This window comes from Delphinapterus leucas, chromosome 2 (genome assembly GCF_059928025.1).
Source record: "Delphinapterus leucas isolate spDelLeu-1000000601 "Yukka" chromosome 2, BTC_Dleu_Yukka2, whole genome shotgun sequence".
Lineage (NCBI taxonomy): Eukaryota > Metazoa > Chordata > Mammalia > Artiodactyla > Monodontidae > Delphinapterus > Delphinapterus leucas.
Genome location: NC_143130.1, coordinates 71,393,717 through 71,416,535, shown reverse-complemented (window position 1 = coordinate 71,416,535; position 22,819 = coordinate 71,393,717). Strand labels below are relative to the sequence as shown.

The following is a 22,819-nucleotide window of genomic DNA, read 5'->3' as shown; positions in this document are numbered from 1 at the left end:
AGCTATATGTTCCCCCCGCTCTTCTAAGCCAAGAAGTTCACCTGGGCAGAAACAACAGCTGGAACGTTTAGAAAGCAAGTGTCTTGGTACACCAAGCCCCTGGCATGGAGGGCACCCCTCAGTGGTAGTGTCATTGTTGGCAGGGCCCATTCAGAGGTAGAACGTGTTTTCTGTAAAGCCTTGGGGCTAAATGAGCAGCCCGTACGCTGGGGTAGATGCATGTGGTTTTAAAAGTAGAAATGGCTCATTTCCTGGCCCTCCTGGTTCCTCCAGCGGAGAATCCCAGTGGTGGGGTGAGTATGGCCTGAATAGTACCGGGAGAGTGACTTTGTGACCGTGGGACTACCGTGGGTAGCTGCCGTGGGACTCGAGCTTTAAATGTCAGATGGCGTGGCACTGTTGCTGACACATTCCACCAGTGACCACAAAAAGTGGGTTTTGTTTTGTTTTTGGTAAAGGCCTCTTCCCGGTAGCGTGTGTCAGCATCATCTGGGAGGTCACTTCTAAGTGTCATAAACTCTGAGGCATCCAGTCCAGTTTTCCTTTCAGGCCGCCCTGTGGAGACAGGAGTGCCCACCGGGTCCCTTCAGGAGTTTGTCCTTCTCAGTCTAGGAGGACAGAGGCTGCCCGGTGACGGTGTATGAGTCAGTGGCTTAACGATGGCAACTTCCTCATTGTTTTTCCTGAAATGTGGTCATACCGTGGATGGAGGAGCTTCATTTAGTTCTCCGGGGAACTGGAGCGATCATCTGGTGGGACCCTGTCACTTTGTAGACAAGGAATCAGGCCGAAGGTCAGGGAGAGCCACCCAGCTGATGAGCAGTGGGGCTGAGGCGGAAACCCAGAGCAGCCCCTGTTCAGCTCAGCGGTTCCCCATCCTTCCCTTCCAGGCCCGTCTCAGCATTTTTCTTTTTTTCTTTTTTCTTTTTTGCGGTACGCGGGCCTCTCACTGTTGTGGCCTCTCCCGTTGCGGAGCACAGGCTCCGGACGCGCAGGCTCAGCGGCCATGGCTCACGGGCCCAGCCGCTCCGCGGCACGTGGGATCTTCCCGGACCGGGGCACAAACCCGCGTCCCCTGCACCGGCAGGCGGACTCTCAACCACTGCGCCACCAGGGAAGCCCAGCATTTTTTAAGTTAACATAATTGCACTAGTCGCTTAGAAGATCCCTCATTCTAGTAGAGGAAAAGGAAAACCCTCAAACATTCTTAGTAAATGTAGCACCTGAGCTTGAATGTCAAGGATCATTGCCCCAAGGAATCGTGGGTCAGCCGGTGATAAAGCCACAGAAATCAGGACTCCATCCAGCGGGGCAAAGTGACCATTTGGAAATCAGCAGGTGTCCCGGTTATTTTACAAATGGGACAACTGCGACGGAGAAAGAGGAAGTGACACTTGCTGGTGGTCATACAGCTCAAGGGTCCAAAAGTGACAGGCCACCATTTGTTTTTGTGTGGCTCTTGAGCTAAGAGTGGTTTTTACTTTTTAAAACGGTTAAAAAAAAAAAAAAAAAACCCACCAAAAGCAGAAGCATGTCTTTTGTGACATGTGAAAACTATGTGAAATTCAAATTTCAGAGTCCATAACAAAGTTCTGCTGGAACCCAGCTGTATTGTCTGTGGCCGCGTCCGCAGGACAGCAGCAGAGGTGTATAGTTTTGCGATGGAGATTGTAGAGCTCACCAAGCTGAAAATATTCACTACGGGGCCCTTTGCAGGCAAAGCTGGTGACCCCTGATTTTGCTGAGTAAGAGTGGAAGTGGGACTCGAACCCGGGGCTCCGGCTTCCAGATGAGGTTCTTCCTTGGGGCTCGAGCAGTGACCAAGGTTGGAGTGTTCTTTTTCTACAGCAGCCTCGTCGGGCCTCACTAGAAGCACTAGACGTGAACGTTTAGAGAGTGCATGGCAGGGACTTATAGCTGCGAAGGATGGAAAACACCCATCGCCCCCACTCCTGGAACGTTCATAAAGCTGTCTGTGTTGGCTCCACAGCTGTTCACTAAGAAACAGGGTTCAGCCTGGGGTGTTGCTACTTCGAACAATAAGTGGCAGCAAGACTTGGGGCCTGAACACTTGGGGAAGATTAGGTCTGAAAAGCAAAGAGGTTCCCACTTAAGCATTGAGGTTATTATCTTCTGTCCCTATTTTCCTCCAAACACATTTGACCAGCAGATAACTTTTTCAGGCCCCGATAAATAGTCCGAGTTATTTTTTGTATTATTTTCTTTTCCTTGCATTGTTAGTTTTTCATAAACAAAAAGTCATTTCACTTCTAAGCCACTGGGATCACATAAAACCAAAAAAACCAAAATGAAACCCAGAACACCCAGTCAGCATCTGGCAAGTGGGAGACGAGAAAGAAAAAGGCCAAATTGTTTAAGGTTTCATCTTCCCGCTCCCCAAGCCACGTGGTAGAAGGAAAAAATTCCTACAGGATCGAATGGAATTCTAGCTAGCTAGGGCCTAGGCTAACGGTTTTTGTGCCAGAATTCCCCACCTTGGAGTGGCTCTCCTGAGCCAGGTGGGACCAGCCGAGCCACATCTGGGTTGTGCTGGGTGAGAAGATGAAAGATACTACAAGCCTCACAGAAAGAACATGCCTTCCATCTCCTGGACAGACCTGTCCCTTAACGGGGACAGCACCCCGTTACTGGTAGCAGAGGCAGAGGCCCAGGAAAAACTTTCCAAGTCGGCCTGCCCCCCGAGGCATCCGCTTGTCCCGCTAATAGCTCAGCGTTCAAGAGAAAAAGTGCAAAAGAATTTCCCTTCCCCATCTAAGTGCACTGCAGACAGGGGAAAGCAAATAGCGCACGCCATGTGAGGTACTTAAAACTATTTAAACAACAATGAACGCCTTGAAAAAAAAAAAGAAAAGAAAAAAATAGTCTAGACATTGAAAGTTGCTCTGGGAGTGGGTTTGGATGTGAGGGTGGGGGAGGGGAGAGAGAAAAAAGTTAATCTGGGAGCAAATGCTTGAGCCCTTAATTAGAGGGGTGTAAGCGGGACAGAGTAAGGATGGCTGGTAACTTGTTAAAACAGAGTTTCCCCAGCTCCAGAGGGAGGAAGGAAGGAAGGAAGGAAGCAAGAAGGAACAACTTCAAGAATTTTAATGGTTGTAATTAAGTACAGCAGCTATGAATTGTTTAGGGGCTTAATTTAACCTTACCCAAGAAGGTTCCAAGTTACTACTTGCTCGGTCCCCTGAACTTGGGTTATTTCTGTGGCCAGAGCAATTGAAACTTTTTCAGGTGCCAGGGCTGCAGCAGCCAGCATTTTCCAGAAGGGTTCCAGGGTTGGCTGGCCTGGTCTCGTGCGATCGTGGGGCAGGGAGTGGCAGAAGAAAGTTGTGGGGGACATGCTGCCTTGAGAAAGAAGAGAGGAACACCCCACAGCCAACTTAAGTTCTCTTTCTCTTTCCTCCTGTAGATCTATCTGATTCCACATTGTCTTACACTGAAACGGAGGCCACCAACTCCCTCATCACGGCTCCGGGTGAATTCTCAGGTTGGCATTTCTTTTTTCCCTGCATGTTGCCATTGTGTTGAACTTTATAGGAGGGGGACAAGTGGCAGGGGCCTGACGGAGGTCTTGTTGATGTCCCCCCTCCTTTTCTTTTCCCTGGGCCTCCCACCCCTCGAGGAGAAGACTGCCAGGGTCTTCATCACAGGTGTTCTTGGGGTTAAGAACAATCTGTATGAATGAGGCCTAAGGATGAGAACTTTTCAAGTGCCTGGCAATCCATGCTCTGACCAGTTTTTTCTTGTGGACATGATAAAAACCCAGCCCAGTTCTCCATCCTGATTTTGCGAGGGGTCCTCTCCCCAAGCTGGCTGAGAGGCAGCAAAATGGATGTGTTTGTTTACATTTGTCTTCTTGGGTTTCTCCTTCTGTCCCTGCTCTGGTGAAGGACCGATGCGCAGGGTCAGAAGAGGGGGAAATGGAGTGGGTAGAGCGATCATGGGGAAGAGTCTAGCAAGCGAGGAGTTTTCCAGAGGCTGGTGGTTTCCGTGTCTCTCCCTGAGCACTGGGTGCTGGGCTAGGAAGCAGAGAGAACCCTGATTTGGAGCCTCCCCTACTTCCCACATTGAAGACTTGGCCATAGGGACCCTCACATTCTGGGGAACACTTAAATCAAGCTTTCCTTGAGAAATGACATGTTGGTGGTGACCTGGGGGCTTCGAGGGCCAGGAGGGGCTCAAGTGCCGAGGTCTGTGGGGCCTTTTGGGAGCATGGCGGGTAGGGTGCGCTGTGAGGACAGCTGGGGCTTGTGGCCTGGCTCTGTGCTGTGTTGGGTGACAGCCCCTTGGGCGGGAGATGCTTCCCCAGCAGGCATGGCTGGATCTCTTTGAGAAGGCCTGTGTTTGCCTGCATCTGAGCCGTCCACCCCGGACCCCACACCCTGTCATAATGGCAACAACAGTCATTGTAGCTCTCTATTGAGTGTTTACTTTGGGCCACATGCTATACTCGGGCCCCTGTAGAATCATCATCTCAGAACAGCAGTAAAGTGACTTGCCCAGGATCACGTAGGAGCAGAGCCATTTGCCACTATGTCACTGTGCTTCTGACCACTGTTCTGTCCCCCACTTCTCTGCAAGGGCTGGATGTACCTCCAGTGAACTTATTTCGCACGAAGCTCTGTCATTCCTGCCGTACTCTCCCCACGCCTCTACGGGTGTCACAGTGTTGGCTGCTCAGGGCTGCCTGTCCAGTCCCTGTGTCCAGAGCCCTTCCCCATCCGTTCCATGTTCCATCACAGCCGTGGGAGATCACAAGAGTACGTCTGTTTCGAAGATAGAGAAACTAGAAACCAGAGCAGGAAGTGACTTGCCCAGAGGTACAGTAGAGCTTATGGCGCAGCTGGTACTGGGGTCTAGGTCTTCTGGGTCCCACTTGCCTTCTGGTCTCTGGTGGCCCCTCTCATTGGCCCACTTTGTTTTCATCCCCGCCTTTTGGCCTTACTTGTTAAAATGTCTTTCCCTGAAAGACCCAACCAGATGAACGCAAGAAGTGGACGTTTTAATCCATTCTTCTTCCTCTGTGCCTACGTGGTTGGAAGCCACATATAATTTTGAAGCAAGAGGCTTAAAAGTATTTCTGAATGCGAGATTCCATGTCCCTGCCAACCGTCAGAGTGTACTTAACTTAGATGGGTTGCGCTGGCGTTGGTTGTGTGGACAGATGGGTAGTTTTTCATCATCTCTTCCCCTCCTTGTTAATGACGGAAACTGCTGTGTGTGGAGGTGTCTTACGGGTTCATGGTGTGTCCTCAGATGTGATCTCTTTTGATCTCTGTCATCCCAGAGCTGGCCTGGTGTGTGACACAGGCTGGAGAGAGCAGACCCCAGAGCACCTGCAGGAGGCCCCTCCCTACATCCGGTTCCCAGGGGAGAGCACCCTCTGGAGGTTGGAAGGTCTCCGGAGACCCTGAGGCCATTAGGTTGGGCTGCCTTTGGGGCCCAGTGGGCCTGTGTTTGGGATTCCCACGCAGCTATCCCAGAGCGACCTTTGGTGCTGACTGGTGAGAAGGCCCTGATGTGATGCTCTTTACCGTGGATGAGGATTGCATGGCTCTCATGAGGAAACCTGGCATCCATGGCCTTGGGATTCTAAGGGACTGAAGGAACTGGGGAGGAAGTTTGGGATTTCCTTTTGGGGGCTGATTGGCCTGGGTTGCAGGTGGTCTCGGTAGGCGTTCCCCATTGTAGTCATCCAGGCCCCTCCCAGGGATGGCGTGGGTCTCCTCCCACTCTGCGGGCTCACAGTGCAGCTTTTGTAGCTTACTTGTGCCGTGGGGATCCCAGGACCGATGGGTGGGCCCTGCCCCTGCCTCCTGGATGCGTGTAGAGCTGGGGCTGCGGGTGGCTGTCACCTTGGAGGACAGGCTCAGGGAGGGAGGCCCTGCAGGGTGAGCAGAAGGCCCAGAGGGGTCTCAGTGGATGGTGAAGCAAGACTCATCCTGCAAAGATGGGAGGCAGGCAGGAGGTGAGGTCAGAAAGCTGAGGAGCACAGGCAGGTAGAATATGCGCTGGGACAGACCAGGCGTTTGATGCTCAAGGACGGATGGTGAGGATGCTGATGCCGACATTTATTTATTTAACGTTGACGTTCACTACTTAGCACTTTGCTGACTGCTGGTCCTTCTTCATCTCGCTGACTCCTTATCACAACCCAGTGAGACGCATTTGATTCCCCCTGTTTCAGAGGTGAGGAAACCGAGGCTCATGGCCAGGCCAGCTGCCCAGATTCCCAAACTGTAAGTGGCAGGCTTGGGGCGGCAGACTGAGCGGTGTGACTGCGCAGCCTTCCACAGCAAGGATCCCCATCCTTCTCCCTGAGCCACACCTGGCAAGGTGGAGGGATCAAAAGGAGGCCCGGGACAGCCTGTCCTGATTGAAGTACTAGGGACAGGGCTGGGGCCTGGCTAGAGGCACAGGGCCCTGTGCTTCTCCGTGTCCCCACCGGGTGAAGCTTGCCCACCACCCGGAGACCACCCGAAGCCCCCTCTGTCTCCCTGCATCCTGGTGGGGGGGGGGGGGTTGGGCAGCGCTGTCCCTGAGAGCCTGGCCTCTCTCAGCCTCTTGGGATGGGTGTTGCCGGAGCAGGGTGTCTGCAGCTCCGGGACGGAGGCTGCCCTTGTTTGTCTTGCACAGTGACAATCCCAGCGCCCGACCTGAGGCTGGGTATTTTTATCCAGCGCCAAGGCCTCTGCTTCACTTTCCCGTCCTGTTGCTGAGGCCACGTTAGGGGAAATGGGGGGATTTTGAGGCTTAGTCACAGCCAGGGCAGTTGAGGATGCATCGGTGGGCAGGGTGGGGGGCAGCAGGACAGGAGACTGTCTTGTTTCAGCCTTCTGCTGAATGCTTGACACCCTCTCATCTGATCTCTGCGTCGGCTCCAAATGTCGATACGTGATCCCCACTAAACAGACAAGAAAACTGAAGCTCAGGGTGGCAAGTGACTTCACCAAGATCACCCAGTAGGGGGCCAGAACATGGAGCTTCCACTAAGTAAAGACCCTTACACCTGGAGTCTTCAGTGGGATTTGGAAAAATTGAAAGCCTAGAAGTCCCCTTTTGGGGTGCCTTCACTTCAGGTCCTCGACACTCTGGTTTCCTTGCCTAACTGCTGCCCCTTGACTGTCTAAGGGGCATCCTCTTCCTCTCTGCAACATCTCCAACGCCCCCCCCCATTCCCTTTATTTTGATTTAGTTTGCGGAGGAAAGCAAGATTAGCTGGTTAAATTCATACTAAGGTGTGAGTGGCTGGTGGGCAACTCTTCTTGGCAAATTAAAGGCAGGATATGCGATAATTCAAAGAAATTGCAAGATCAAGGGCCACATGGGAACGACCTCTCTGAGGGCCGGGTTGTCTTGGCTCCAGGCTAGAACAGAATGAGCGTGACACAAGGAGCTTTTTGCCCTGGATGAGGTAGGAGGAGCTAGGCCAGGCTCAGTGCTGGGTGCTGAGTGAGCTCTGGGAGTTGACCAGGGCCCAAGGTGATGGGCTGCGTTTAGAAGCCAGGCCTGTCTGACTCCAGTGCTGTGGGGCTGGAGCATAGAGCACTGGGCAGACTTCTGTAGGAACCAGTAACTCCCCTCTAGTATCCTATTCTAGTGCCTATTGGATAACCATTCAAGTGCTTTATTAAGCGCCCGCTGTATGCAAGACATGGTGCAAGCTGCCTGTCATGGGGACCACACAGTCCCTTTGTCTGACTTTGGTTGTGTGTACCAGTATCTCAGTCCTTGGAGCATGCTGGTTTCTTTAGAGTGTCAGTGAGGGCGAGCCCCTCACTTTGAAGAGAAGGCCCGGGAAGAAAAGGAGCTACTCAGGACAGTGTGGAGAGTTGGGGGCTCAGCTGGATGTGGGTATCTTTCCTCCACCAGCCAGACTCTAAGCTCCTCAAGGGCACAGATCGTTCCCCAGGATTCGTGCATTCTGTAGATTGGCAGAGTTTGGGAACAGAGGCTCAGAGAGGTTAGGAGAGCGTCTGAGGGCCGCACAGCAAGCATAGGAGGTGGAGCCAGGCCATAACCTAGATGGGTCCATGCTGCCCACCCACCTGCCACCTTTCCTCTCAGTGGTCCCTGAGGAGGTTCCCCTTTGTGGTCAGTGCTGTCTGATGTGTGTCAGTGCTCACAGAAGCCAGGAGAGGAGTGAGTTAGCGCAGTATCATTTCCTGCTGCTTCCCGATTCTAGGACCCAAGCTTGCTCGCCTCAGAGGCCCTGGTCCAGAGCGACCCTAGAGTTCCTCATTCTCCGAGGTCCTCAATTCAGCTCCCTCAGTGTGTGCTGAGCCTCTCTAGCAAGGTGGGCTGAAGAGCATGGGCTGCGCACCTTTGGGCCCTGGGTTCAAGTCCCGGCTCTGCCATTTCCTAGTTGTGGGGCTTTGGGGCAGCCGCTTAACCACTCCCACCCTTGGTTTTCTCACCTGTAAAATGAGGATGAAAATAACAATGTGTCACCTTATGGTGAGAGTGAAATGATGCCAAGTGAATCAGCCAAGGCTTGGCACACATGTGGTAGGTGTGGCCATTATGGTGTGCCAGGCACTGTGCTTGGGCTGGAAGCACAGAGATAAAAATTACATCATCTCTGCCCTCAAGGTACTCACAGACAGGTGAAGACACAAATAGTAATAATGAGAAGTGGAATAAGAGGCAGTAAAGAGAAAGAAGGGCTTAGTGACTGACTCTTGGTATGGAGGGGAGTTGACCCAGGAAGACTGCCTGGAGGAGGTGATCTCCAATTGGGTATTATAGAATGAATAGGAATCTACCAAAGAGGCAAGGTTTGGGGGGTGGGAGATGCGGTCCACGTATAAGGAAAGCAAGTGCAGAGGCCTGGAAGTGTGAAAACAGCCTGATATTGAGAAACCAAAGGAGGGTAGAGGAGTTGGGAAGCAAGGTGCCTGACGTTAGTGGGAGACGAGGCATGAGGAGGCCAAGGCCTGGGTAATGAAAAACTTTCTGCTATAATATACAGAGTACACAGGTAAGTGTCTAGCTTGGTGAATTTTTACCAACTGATCGCACCTGGGTGACAGGCAGGTCCCGGATAACATTGCTGTCACATGACTGCTCAGTCCCAACATGTGACAGTGCTCAGAGCCTGTGGGTCTACGGGTGCCACGTGTTGAGTGAGTGGTTTAGAAGAGAGAGTGGGAGGGCAGGGGGATTGAGTTTTAGCTGAAAAGAGGGTTCCATTTGGCTTTGGAGAGCAGGAAGGACGTTTTACCTGGAGTTTGGGGCAGACGGTGCCCTGACACTACTCGCCTTGAACCTAGGTAGGTCCCCTTGGGTTAAGAGGTGGCCTTGGGTGTGGCCCACTCCTGCTCTGCCTACCCACTGGGTCAGGCTCCAGCTTGGAAATTTGTGGATGGGTTGCAGGACTAACGCTGGGCTCTTGGGACCAGCTTACCATTTCCAATTCCGAAATAGCCCCAGACTCCTTGCCTCCTCGTGGGGCAGGGGTGGGGAGAGGGCACACTCACCTCTGCTCTGGTTCCTTGCATCATATCTCTGCCGTGTGTTTTTGTTTTTGTTTTAGCTTTGGTCAAGAAAAGAAAAAAAAAAAAACCTTCTTCCCTCCCTAAAACCTCCCAGGTATCTCACAGGGGGACCTGTTCTTCCTGGACTGGTTTTTTGGAGCTGGAGGAGAGGTGGTGAGGGGGTCAAAGGCAGGAATGACAGAGGACCAGGCATTTGTGGAGGAGGCCTGGCCAACTTGGTTTGCCAAGAAGCACGTAGGGTGGTGAGCACTGCACTTGCGTGGATTCCAGGCTTGGCCTTGCCCTTTACCCTATGGTGTGACCTCAGGTAAGCTCCTCACTCCCTAGTCTCAGTTTGCTCAGCTGTACATTGGGGCCATTGGGCCACCGATCTCAGGGGCCCCTTGAGGCTTATGTGTTCCAGGTGGAGGGTACCAGCTCCTAGGCCTTGAGGGGTTGTACAGAGAGCTGGGGCTTCTGGCCTGCAGCATCTTAGCTTCTCATCATTGTCTCAGAGCCAAACTACAGCCTGGGACAAGGCCATGCAGAGGGAGGGGGTTCCAGGCGGAGGGTACCAGCTCCTAGGCCTTGAGGGGTTGTACAGAGAGCTGGGGCTTCTGGCCTGCAGCATCTTAGCTTCTCATCATTGTCTCAGAGCCAAACTACAGCCTGGGACAAGGCCATGCAGAGGGAGGGGGTTCCAGGCGGAGGGTACCAGCTCCTAGGCCTTGAGGGGTTGTACAGAGAGCTGGGGCTTCTGGCCTGCAGCATCTTAGCTTCTCATCATTGTCTCAGAGCCAAACTACAGCCTGGGACAAGGCCATGCAGAGGGAGGGGGGTTGGTGTACTGCCCCCTACCCCGGCAGCCCGGTCCCAGAGTATGAAAACTTGGGGACTAGAGTGAGGGTACACTTAACTCATGACAATCCAAGGCCCAGAGAAGGCGACTGATTCACCAGAGATCACACAGCTTTTACATCCTCCAGGGTCCCTGACAAAGGATCCCAGGGCTGGTGCGTTTTCTGACCGTAGGCTTTGGGGTGACAAGTCAGTGTACTGAACATGTATTAAGAGCCTACTGCATGCCAGTGCAGCTGCTACAAAGTGAAGAAAGCCAGGACCTTCCCCTTTAGGAGCTGATAGTCTAGGAGGAGAGGTAGATAACAAGCAAAGAATGGTGAATGATTTTGCTGAGTGCTGTGGAGATGTGGGCAAGCCTTAGCACCAGCACAGAAACAAGAGCAGGGGACTCTGTTGGGGTGGGAATGAGGTGTTCAGGGAAAGCTTCAAGGAGAAAGTGATTCTGAGTTGGGTTTTGTAGGATGACTAGGAGTTCACCAGGAGGACAACAGGATATAGATGGCCTGTCGGATAGAAGGAATGAATAGCTTGTACAGAAGCAGAGAGGTATGCAAATAGCACTGTGTGTTGTGAGTTTATTTGTGGCTAGAAGGTTAATACATGAGAGATGGAGAATAGGGTAAGATGAATCCAGAGATGTTGTCCTAAATCTGGAGGAATGGACTGGAACCGAGAGGTAGTGGGTACTGGGCCCAGAGGACCTCTGGGATATACTTGGTACTGAAGGGGCTCTGGACCTTGCCTAGCATCCAGCACAGGGCCTAGCCAATAGCCGGAGGTCATCGTGGGATAAATAAATGAATGAATGGATTTTTGCCTGGGACAAAGAGATCTAGAAAACAGAGAGAACACATAAAAATAAAGACAGATCATAACACATTTAATAATCAGATTTCTGAATCCTCCCAAGAACTCTATGAAGTAGCCACTTTTATTATAAAAGGAGAAGGAACTGTGGCTCAGAGAGTTTAAGTAACTTCCTGAGGTCTCCCAGCTAGAAAGCGGTGAAACTGGGATCAGACCCAGGCAGTCTGGCCCCTGTTGGGTTCCCCAGGGTCTGGCGAGGTACCCTCTCTGCCCCCTGGAAGATACAGTACTCCAGTGATTCTTGGTCTTCTTTTGTGGGGGCTTTTGTGTTCCTGGGTACCCGAGATTCGGCATGAACAACTGTCACCGGGTCCTAGAGAGACTCTGCTCGTCGGATGGTTGCTGGATGAATACATGAGTAAATCAGTGAGATGGTGGGTGGGTGGATGGGCTTCTGAGTGGAGGCTGCTGGGCTGAGGGGGGGCCCTGTGCCCATCCAGGGCTGTGTGCCTCTGAGCTGGAGGCAGATGGCCCCTACCCCTCACTCTGCCTCGGGTGGCCTGCATCACTGGGGGAACCGGCAGGTTTTCTGAGGAGACCTGAAATTCCAGAAAATGCACTTGGTTGCATCCAGCCTAATCACAACCATCTGTCTGCCGGGCCCCATGGCTCGCCCTCCTCCTGTCCCCACTGGCACGCTTTCCCCGGGTGTCTGTAACAATTGGGAGCTGTGCTCGAAAGTTTCCTTGTCAGGGTAGAGCACCTGTTGCCAAGAGCTCCTTCTTTGATGCAGAAAATATATCCCGAAGGTACTTTGTCAGATGTTTTTATATTAAACATTCTCCCTCCGTGGCCCTTGGCTGCCAAGGGAAGCGGAGATGCATCGCTTTTCCAGTTGTCCTTTGTGGAAAGAATTCCTGGTGTTCACGGGCCCTTCCCCTATGCCCTCCCCTCCTCCCTCCACCCCCCCTCCCCCAGTCAGGGCCTGGCACCCCCAGCCTGAGAGGGGAAGGGCCTGGGGGGCTGGCACCTCTGCAAAACAGGGTCCGCCCTGGCCCGAGGGAGGGACGCTACCCTCACCCCGTGGTAGAAGTCTCTGGAAAAACAGAGGTCTCATGTCTGGAGCAGACATCAAAGGCACTGTCCCAGACTGCAAGGTGAATCATCGCCGAGGCTTTAATTGATCTTTAAAAGGAGAGGGGGAAACTCAGAGATAGGAGCCTGGAAGCCGTTTTAATCTGAGTCGTCCAGGGTAGCGCCAGCTCTGGACAGAGCAGGGAGGAGCTGGGCTGCCAGGCCTTCTGTGCCAGGTGGGGGGAGAAGGTGGAGAGGTGGGCTCCCGTCACACAGTCACACAGCCTGAAATCGGGAAGGGAAGGGGCAGAGCCGGGAGCTGCATGGCTCCTGAGCAGCCCGGGGAAGCAGCGAAGTTGGGGGAGGAGGCTTTGCTGGGGCAGACGTGGTGAGTGGGGTGTGTTGGGAGAGGGATGGGGGCAGGGTGCAGCTTCTCTGGCTCCAGCTCCAGCCTCTTGGGGTGAAATGGGGCACCCAGCAGCCTGTTCATGTCAGGGTGTGTGTGCCCGGCAAGTCCCAGACTGTGTCCCCCACCCCGCCACATTCTACCCACATTCCCCAGCCCTCCTGTCCACCGCCTTACGTCCGGCACTGAGGGGACACGCTCCCCAGCCCCTTGTTAGGTCCCAGCCTTCCGCTCAGCAGCTGTGTGGTCTTCCGCAAACTGCACATCTGCTCTGGTCAAGTTTTTCCCTGCTGAGCCGAGGGATGTGCAGGGTCACTCCCAGAGCTACCCGCAGGGTTACAGCAAAAGGCGACGGTGTTTCCAAGACAAGGCTGCTCTCAGAGGGCAGACGTTGGGAATGGGGTTTGGCGGGCTTGGCTGTGAGGGCAGGGCCTGGGTCATCCCCACCTAGCACCCAGCTCAGGGCCTGGCATGCGGTAGATGCTGGGATTGTTTTTTGATTCACAGAAGGCCCGCCACCCCACAAAGAGTTTAAAACAAAATGGAACAGATTTCACAGAGTGGCTCTGGCTTCTCCACATCCCCGGACCCTCAGCTCACGTTGTCTGTCTCGAGCCCAAGGAGACCCTATTTGGTTTGGGGGGAGCCTTGTTTCTGGGCCCCCTGCTGCTGTTTGACCTGGGAGAGGAGCCGAGGAGGGCAGGAGAGGGTCCAGGTGCTTGGGGAGACAGACCCCGTCTCCTCCAACCTGGCTGCCCAGCTGTGTCTTAGCTCCCTGCCCTCTTCCCTCTCAGGGCAAAGCCAGACAGAGCCCTGGGGGCTTCCTCTGAGTTGAAAGTTAGTGACACAGCTGGCCCGGGGGCCCAGGAGACCCGGGTCCCAGCCCTGGCTCAGTCCCACATCTCTTGGTGGTCTCAACCTGCTTCCACTCGGCTTCTTTATCTGTAAAATGGGTCAGTTGGTCTCACTCATTGGTTCTCAACCCTCTTTGCACGTTAGAGTCCCCTGAAGAGTTTTTACAAAGCTCAGGCCCCACTCTAGAAATGGTTGGGGGGAGACTGGGCATCAGGGTTTTTAAAATTCCGCAGGTGATTCTAATGTGCAACCAGGGCTAAGAACCGCAGATCCAAATGGACGTAGAAGGGATCTAGAGCATCTGGGCCATCTTCCCCTCAAGACAGGAGCCTTAGCTTGGTCACTTCTGGGATGGGCGTGTGGCATCTTAAAGCAGTTGGCTGCCCGGCTCTAGTCCCATCAGCTACCACTCGTGTTCTGGGGGTTAGTGGTGGGAGAGCACCAGTGAGGTCACGTCTGACCCTCCCTCTGAAAGTCACCAGGTGCCTACTCAGCACAGCCTGGTGAAGTGGGAGTTGTGACCTCCAGTTTTCAGGGAAGAAAACTGAGTCTGGGAGGTGGTTAAAGTGATGCTCAGAGACACTCAGCTAAAGGCAAGCATCTGACCAGTGCCTCCATGAGAAGATTGCCGTTTTCATCTTGTGCAGGAAAGTGGGCTCTCTGTGGTTGCTCAGGAAAGCGGGGGACAGCCCCACCTGAGCCCCGAGTCCCTCTCCTTGCCCAGATGCCTCCCTTGGGTCTGAACAGCTTTACTAAAAAATAAAATAAGCCACTTAGCCCTGCCCAGGTCTGCTTCTAGACCTTGGAGTAGGATGTGGAGTGAGGAATATGAATGACAAGGGATGCTCGTGAACTCAAGAGGGCAAGGGTGAAAAGCCCAGGCCTTGGAGCCAGACAGACCTGTGATTTCAATCACTTAGCCTCAGGCTTCCTGGTGGCTCAGTGATTAAGAATCCACCTGCCAATGCAGGGAACACAGGTTCGAGCCCTGGTCCGGGAAGATCCCACATGCCGCGGAGCAACTAAGCCCGTGCGCCACAACTACTGAGCCTGCGTGCCTAGAGCCCGCAAGCCACAACTACTGACCCGTGTGCCACAGCTACTGAGCCCGCACGCCACAGCTACTGAAGACCGCACGCCTAGAATCTGTGCTCCACAACAAGAGAAGCCACCACAATGAGAAGCCCGCACACCGCAACGAAGAGTAGCCCCCGCTCGCCGCAGCTAGAGAAAGCCTGCACACGGCAACGAAGACCCAACACAGTCAAAAATAAATTAATTAATTTAAAAAAATTCACTCAGCCTCCCTTTTGCAGCCTTGCCTCACTCCACTTCTGACAAGTGGGCTGGGCTGCACCTCATGGATGCCATGGAGATCCCATATGTACCATAGGTAGCAAGGTAGCTGAGGAACATTTAATTTTCTGTAAGTAGTAATTAAGTGAATTGGTAACCACGTATTAGCATGAGGGATAGGATTGTGTGAAGCGGATACCCAAGGAAGGTCCTTCCCAAGCAACTTAGAATCTAACTGGGAAGATTGGGGAAAAAACCGCTTCCTAGAGAGGCAGGGAAAATGCTGTTTCCAAAGTGCATAGTGTGGGGCTGGGAGACAGCTGCTTTCCAGGGTGGCTGCAGGGCATGCTGGGAGAGGGGCTGGGTCAGGAGGCAGGGGGTGTGTCACCAGGAGGGGGAAAGGGCACCCCAGAGCCAGGGACATGCTGGGCAAAGGCAAGGCCATGTGATGATGCTTGCTCTGGGAAGGGGAGCAATCCTGGCAGGGCAGTAAGAAGTGAGGCCCAAGGGGAAGGCCTTGAATACCACTTCAAGGAAGGCCACACTTTTCTCTATGGTGGGCCACGGCTGTACATCCCAGAAATACTTTTGATTGCTAGGTGCTTTAGAGAATAGGTTTGCATGGCTCTATCTTGACTTGGAACACTGTTGACTAGTTTTCCTCTTTCTAGAGTTGGTATAAACAGAAGCATACACTGAGGGCTCTTCCTTTTTCTGTTTTCTTTTTTTATTGAGATATAATTGGCATATTGCATAGTATTAGTTGTAGGTGTACAAGGTAATGATTTGATACGTATGTGTGTATATATTGTGAAATGATTACCATATAAATTTAGTTACCATCCATCCCCTCACATGGTGACAAATGCTTTTTTTCTTGTGATCAGAACTTCTAAGATTACTCTTAGGAACTTGCAAATATGTAATACTATAATGTTAACTACAGTCACCGGGCTGTACATTACACCTCCAGGCCTTGCTTATCTTATTGCTGGGAGTCTGGACCTTTTGACCCCCTTCATCCACTCTTCCCCACCCCCACCTTTGGCAACCACCAATCCTGTGGGCTCTTCTTCAACATAGCAGATATTTGTGAGGCTCACCCGTACTATCGTGAACATCTGTGATCACGCATTCATTGCCGGGTAATACTGTATGGGCACAGCCATGGTTCTCCTAGGCTAATGTATCCATTTTACTCCTGATGGGCACTTGGGCAGTTCCCAGTTTCTGGCTCCTACTGGTGATGTTACTAATAAATATTCTTGGACAAGCCTTTCTGTGGACATAAGGAGATGCTTCTCTTGGGTAACATACCTGGAAGTGGCATTGCTGGGCCTTCCATCAAACATGTGGTCAGCTTTATTCCATGCTTTACCAGACTGTTGTCCAAGACCATGACAGTCAGAAACACTTTTAAGGTTTTGGTTCATCCCACCCATTTTACAGATGAGACCAGAGAGGGACAGTGCCGGTCCTGGGCCCCACAGTCCCCAGGTGGCAGAGCCCGGTCCAGACCTGGGGTCTTCCCACTCCGTGCCCAGGCCTCTGCCCACATGGAGGTGGTGCTCAGCCCGCCACTCAGACATCTGACCTCAGGTCCCATTCCCCACCTCCCCGCTACCCCCCAGGCAGGATTCTAGGTCCATATCCTTTCTGAAGACCCTGGGCACTGCACTCTGGGAAAACAAAAAGGAGAAAAGAGTGAAAGGAAACCAAACATTGGAAAAGAAGTGTGTTTCCAATAAACTGGGCCTTTCACCAGTAGCCAAAACATTACATTCCTGTACCCCGGGAGCAGCCGGTCGGGTCTGCCTCTCCGGGCTGTAAATCTTGAGGGCGCTGGGTCGGGACTTTCGCCTCGTCCGGGGACACACAGACGGGCAGTGTCCTTGGGGGGCTTTGGATCCCTGGGGTGGAGGGTTGGGGGACATGTCACTTTTACAGTGGGCTGGCTTGGCCACTGCAGGGCCCCTGACAGCTGGGCAGCTGGGCCTTTCTGAGGGAGCAGTGTGTGAGTTACTGTAAGAGATTTTCCTCCCCTACCCGCCCCCTCCCTTACTTGGGTGCTTTGATGGGTTGGAGGTGTTTATAGGCTTGATTCATGACCAAGTTACCAGGGTTTTCCACGGAAATAACTTATTAAAGGGGCCATGCACACAGCGACATTGAAGTCTGGAGAGGGGGCGCATCAAAGGCGCCCATGGCCGGGAGCTCCAGACGTGAGCGGGCAAGGAGGGGCAGGGAGGGAGCGGACCTGGGCTGCGGGAAAAACACTTGGGCTAAAGCAAACACTCCCCAGACAAACCCAAATTCAGGTCCCTGGAAAAAAGTGGGGAGAAAGTGAAAGCCCCACATCCCAGAGCAGCCCTTCATCGGACCCTTATGCCCAGATGTGGGGACACATGTGGGTGCCCGGCATGATACCCGGACTTTCTGCTGTCATGCCTGTACCTCCCCTTGGCCCAGGGCTGGTCCTTGGGAGGAAATGCCTTTTGCCAGGGATGGGTGGGGGAGAAGTTAGAGGTAGAAGGATTTTATGGTTCTTCCCTTTCCCGATGGCGATGGTGCCTCTCCTTTGATTTAATTATATCTGGTTCGTCTTTGTCAGTAAAATCCTTCCTTTTCCAGGAAGCCTTCAGGGATTACGTAGTCCAGAGTGGCTTCTCTCTTTTCTGAACTTTCAGTAGTTTTCATCTGTACACCACTCTCTTGCTGTGGGTTGATTTTGCACTGAGTCTGCCTGCTGTCCCCAGCCAGACTGTGAATGCCTTCTGGGCAGGGCCTGGGCCTGCCTCTGCCCCTTAGGGAAACTGGTGGTCCTGGTGCCTGGCATCGCACACCTCATGCAGGAGGACGTGGATTGAAGTCATTCCCTGCAACTCAGTCCTTGCTCTTCGACAATAATAATAACAATGACAGTAGGAGAAGTAATAATAATGGCTAAAATTTGAGTACTGCAAAACGTGTGTTTTTATTCCTCAAGCTCATTCAGTCCCAATAAGGTAGGTTCTATTATTACTTGCCCTCATTTTTCAGATGAGAAAACTGAGGCTCAGATGGGAGAAGCAATTTGCCCAGGGGCAGCAAGCTAATAAATGGCAGAGCTGAGGTCTGAACACACATCCACCTGACTGCAGAGCTTCTGTCCTTGGACAAGTTAATTTACCTCTGTGGGCCAGAATTACCCTCACATTTATCTGACTGGTTGGAGAAACAAGACGAACCCTCGTGAGACTACATGCGGTTTGTTTGGTTTGGTTTTTTAAGGTACCGTCTGCATACAGTAAAACTGTTTGAAAGCGGACTGTCCTGTGAATTTTGACAGTTATGTAACACTATTACATAATCAAGGTACAGAACATTTCCATCACCCCTCAAAAGTTCCTTGGTGCCCCTTTATGGTCAGCCCTTACCCCATTACCCAGCTGCTGGCAACCACCCATGTGTTTTCTCTCTCTCTAGTTTTGCCTTTTCCAGAACATCCTACAGATGTAATCATGTAGCAAGTAGCCTTTTGTACCTTTTTCTTTAACCCAGAATAATGCTTTGAGATTCATTCATGGTGTCGCACGGGTGGACATTTGGGTTATTTCCAGTGTTTTTGGCTGTAAACGTTTGTGTTTAGGTTTTTGTGTGAACATAAGTTTTCAATTCACTTGAGTAAATACAGGAGTGGGATTATTGGGTGTAGGGCTGAAGGTATGTTTAACTTTATAAAAAATTGCCAAACTGTTTTCCAAAGTTTGTACCGTTTAGCCATCTCACCAGCAGCGTGTGAGAGTTCCAGTCACTCCTCATCCTCACCAGCCCTTGGTATGGTCAATTTGCTTTTGAGTTATTCTAATAGATGTGTAGTGGTATCTCATTGTGTTTTTTTTTTTTTAAATAAATTTATTTATTTATTTTTGGCTGCTTTGGGTCTTAGTTGCTGCACACAGGCTTTCTCTAGTTGTGGTGAGCAGGGGCTACTCTTTGTTGTGGTGCGCGGGCTTCTCATTGCGGTGGCTTTTCTTGTCGTGGAGCACGGGCTCTAGGCGCGCGGGCTTCAGTAGTTGTGGCACGTGGGCTCAGTAGTTGTGGCTCGCGGGCCCTAGAGCACAGGCTCAGTAGTTGTGGCACGTGGACTTCAGTAGCTGTGGCGCACAGGCTCCGCAGCATGTGGGGTCTTCCCAGACCAGGGCTCGAACCTGTGTCCCCTGCATTGGCAGGCGGATTCTTAACCACTGCGCCACTAGGGAAGCCCTCTCATTGTGGTTTTAATTCACATTTTCCTAATGACTAGTGATGTTGAACTTCTTTTCATGTGCTTATTTGCCATCTGTATCTGTGGTGAAGTATCTGTTCAGATTTTTGCACAGTTTTTCTTTTTTTTTTTTTTTTTTTTTTTGCGGTACGCGGGCCTCTCACTACTGTGGCCTCTCCCGTTGCGGAGCACAGGCTCCGGACGCGCAGGCACAGCGGCCATGGCTCACGGGCCGTTCCGCGGCATGTGGGATCTTCCCGGACCGGGGCATGAACCCGTGTCCCCCGCATTGGCAGGCGGACTCTCAACCACTGCGCCACCAGGGAAGCCCCATTTGCACAGTTTTTATATTGGGTTGATTGCTTTTATATTGAGTTTTGAGAGTTCTTTATATATTGGTTATAAATCCTTTAAAAGATATGTGTTTTGTAAATGTTTTCTCCCAATCTGTGGCGTCTTTTCCTTTTCATAATGGAGTCTTTTGAAGAACAGAAGTTTTTATTTTTGCTGAAGTCCAGTCGGTCATTTGTTTCTTTTCATGTTTTTGTGCCATATGAAGAACCTGCCAGACCTAAGGTAACAAAGATTTTCTCCTATGTTTTCTTCTAAAAGTTTTAGGTTTTACATTTAGGTTTATAGTCCATGTTGAGTTGATTTTTGTTCAAGGTGTGGGATAAGGGCCTAGTTTCTTTTTTCTTTCCTTTTTCTTTTTTTCACCTGTGGAGGTACAATTGTTCTAGTAACATTTGTTGGAAAGACTACCCTTTCTCTTTACCCAAATTATGTTGGCCCCTTTGTCAAAAACCAGTCGATCATTTATGTGTGTTCTCTTTCTGGACCCTGTTCTGTTTCATTGTCTGTCCTTTTACCAATACTGCACTGTCTTAACTATTGTAGCTTCATAGTAAGTTTTGAAATTGGGTAGCATGAGTCCTCCAGCTTCATTCTTTTTTTAGAGTTGTTTTGGCTGTTCCAAGCATTTGCATTTCCATACTAATTTTAGAATCAGCTGTTGATTTCTACAAAATCCTGCTGGGATTTTGTTTGGGATTGCATCAAATCTATAGATCAGTTTGGGCAGAATTGACATCTTGAAAATATTGTCTTCCAGTCAATGAATAGGGTGTATCTCTCCATGTATTTGGGTATTTGATTTGTCTCACTGGTGTTTTGTAGTTTTCGGAATACGGATCATGCACGTGATTGTTAAATTTATACCAACGTAGTTCACGTTTCTTGGTACTGTTATAAATTGTAAAACATTTTCCAGTTATTCATTACTAGTATCTAGAAATACAATTAACTCTTATATATTGACCTGGTATGCATAGGATTTGAATGGCTTTGGTGCTGGGTGCCATGTTTCAGAGGAAGAGTTGCAAAGGGGAGAAGTTTTTTCTCCTGGATTCTCAGCAACATCACCTCTGCCCCCATGACATTCCCTGAGGTAGTCGTGTGAATTTATCCTACCAAGACAGATGTGACATTTTGGGCGAGTTGCCTCAGACTTCGGGTGTCAGCTTCCTGTCTGTAAAATGGAAGGCAGTGGAGACAGCTGGATCGGATGACCTGGTGAGATCCTTTCCAGCCCTGAGCCTGCTGTTCACAGAAACCACAGGGTGGGAGCTTGGCAAGAGAGCTGAGTCCTTACCTCAGGGAACCCTCTCCTGATTTCGCAGAACGGAGGGGGCAGGGGACTTGCCTGGGGTTGCCCGATAGCTGATGAGAGGACAGGTCTCCTCTTCCCAGACCCAGGCCCTCACCCCTGATTTGGACAGGGAAAGACAGCCCAGTGTGGTGACGGGAAGGTGACTCCACCTACGGGAAGGAGGGAGAGGCTGGCGAGGCAGCTATCAGTGCCAGCCGCCAAGAGGCCGCTGGGAGCTGTGACCCTCAGAAGGGGCCAGTTCACGTTTGGCTGTTTTCAATGTTTAAAAGCATGGTGCTTGGAAATGCGGGTTTTGGCTGACCTCGCCCTGAGTGTGCAATTTAAAGGCCTTTGTAACTCTTTGGTTTGGAACCGGGTCCGGGCATGGCGAAGGGAAAACACTTGAGCCCGTGAGTACTCGTTCCAGTTGCCCTGCCTCTGGGAGAGGAAAGCAGCCTCCTTCCCTTCGTCACTGCACACAGCCCAGGAACCTAAAGGGTACAAGCAGGGAGGAGAGGACAATGGAGGGGAAGAGCATCCTCGGCCATAGAGGCCCTAGCCTGGCCTGGATGTAACAGTGCTAGGAGCAGCTCGGCACCTTATCCCCCATCAGCTTTGATTTTCCCGGCACCTCGCTTGAGTTCTCGTCCCTTTTTTTAAAATTAATTAATTAATTAATTTATGGCTGTGTTGGGTCTTCGTTTCTGTGCGAGGGCTTTCTCTAGTTGCGGCAAGCGGGGGCCACTCTTCATCGCAGTGCGCGGGCCTCTCACTATCACGGCCTCTCTTGTTGTGGAGCACAGGCTCCAGACGCACAGGCTCAGTAATTGTGGCTCACGGGCCTAGTTGCTCCGCGGCATGTGGGATCTCCCCAGACTAGGGCTCGAACCCGTGTTCCCTGCATTGGCAGGCAGGTTCTCAACCACTGCACCACCAGGGAAGCCCCTCGTCCCATTTTTACAGATGAAGAAACTGAGGCTCAGAGAGGTTTCAGAACTTACCTGCCAGGGCCGCACAGCGAGCGAGTGAAGGGGCTGTGACTTGAACCCAAGTTTTCTCTGAACTCAGAAGCTGGGGTGAGGCAAGGGGCTGCTCATGGGCATAAGGTTTCCGTTGGGGTGATGGAGAAGATCTAGAGCTAGACAGTGGCGTGGCTGCCCAGCATGGTGGGTGTTCTTAATGCCACTGAATTGTATGTTTAAAAATGGTTAAAATGGTTAACTTCTATTATGTGTATTTTACCACAGTTAAAATAAACCCTGGTGTGCCTTTCCCCCCATCCGTGCTGCCTCCTGCATAGCAGACTCCTTGGCATGGCAGAGGGTGGACCCTTGCTGCTGTGCCTCCCGGTTGGTGGGACCGCCCAGGGTCCAGGTAGAAGGGCAGGTAGGGGCTTTGGCCAGCAGATAGCCATGGCTGGGTTGGCCTTTCCATTGCCATCCCCTTCTTTAAGAATAGAGAGATGCTTAAACCCTGGCAGCATCCCCAAGAGGATGCTGGGACACTGTCCCAGAGCTCTTGAACCACACAAAAGAGGTGGGACCTGGGGTGACCGTGGTCTGCCGGCCGCCAAATCCACGCCATAGTCCAGGGCTGGGCTGGAGCCAGAATGGCCTGGTGCCCGCCTGGTTGGCCTCTGGTCCCTGTCCCTTGGCACTGCTGGGAGTTAGGACTCCCCCACAAGGGCCTTCCCCTTTGGGAGGGAAATCGGAGAAGGAAAGTCAGAACCTTAACTGCTCACATTTTTTTAGAGATGCATAATGAAGGATGCAGGGGGAAACGATAGGAGGTACTTTAGCCAAAACAAACAAGCAAATAAGTAAAAGGGGCTAAAATGTAGCAACTTAATAATTGTTGAATCTGAGTGAGAGCTAGCTTAGGTCGGGGGCTCTGAGAAACAGAGCCTGAGATGGGGATTTGGACACGTGCAGCTTATTGGGGGGCTTCTTCTCGGGAGAAGGGAGTGAGGGAAGCAAAATGGGGCAGCAAGGATGTGGGCTTAGCTGGAGTCCAGCCTCAGCCTGGTCCACGGGGGGCTCTGGAGCGGGAACTGCACCCCAGAGTTGGTCACACCTTGAGGCAAGGGATCAGCCTCTTGTTTCCGTGTCAGTTACTCATTGGCTGTGGGTGGGTGT

The 22,819-nt window shown here is 51.9% G+C and overlaps 1 protein-coding gene across 1 annotated transcript in view; it reads left to right on the top strand.

The window, feature by feature from the left end:
• The window catches only part of SMAD6 (SMAD family member 6), a 77,563-nt gene that overhangs the window by 10,292 nt on the left and 44,452 nt on the right, over positions 1-22,819 (top strand). The window contains exon 3 of the mRNA XM_022579849.3: positions 3,425-3,502. Coding sequence (XP_022435557.2) covers positions 3,425-3,502 — 78 coding nt within the window. The remainder of the gene's footprint in view (positions 1-3,424; positions 3,503-22,819) is intronic.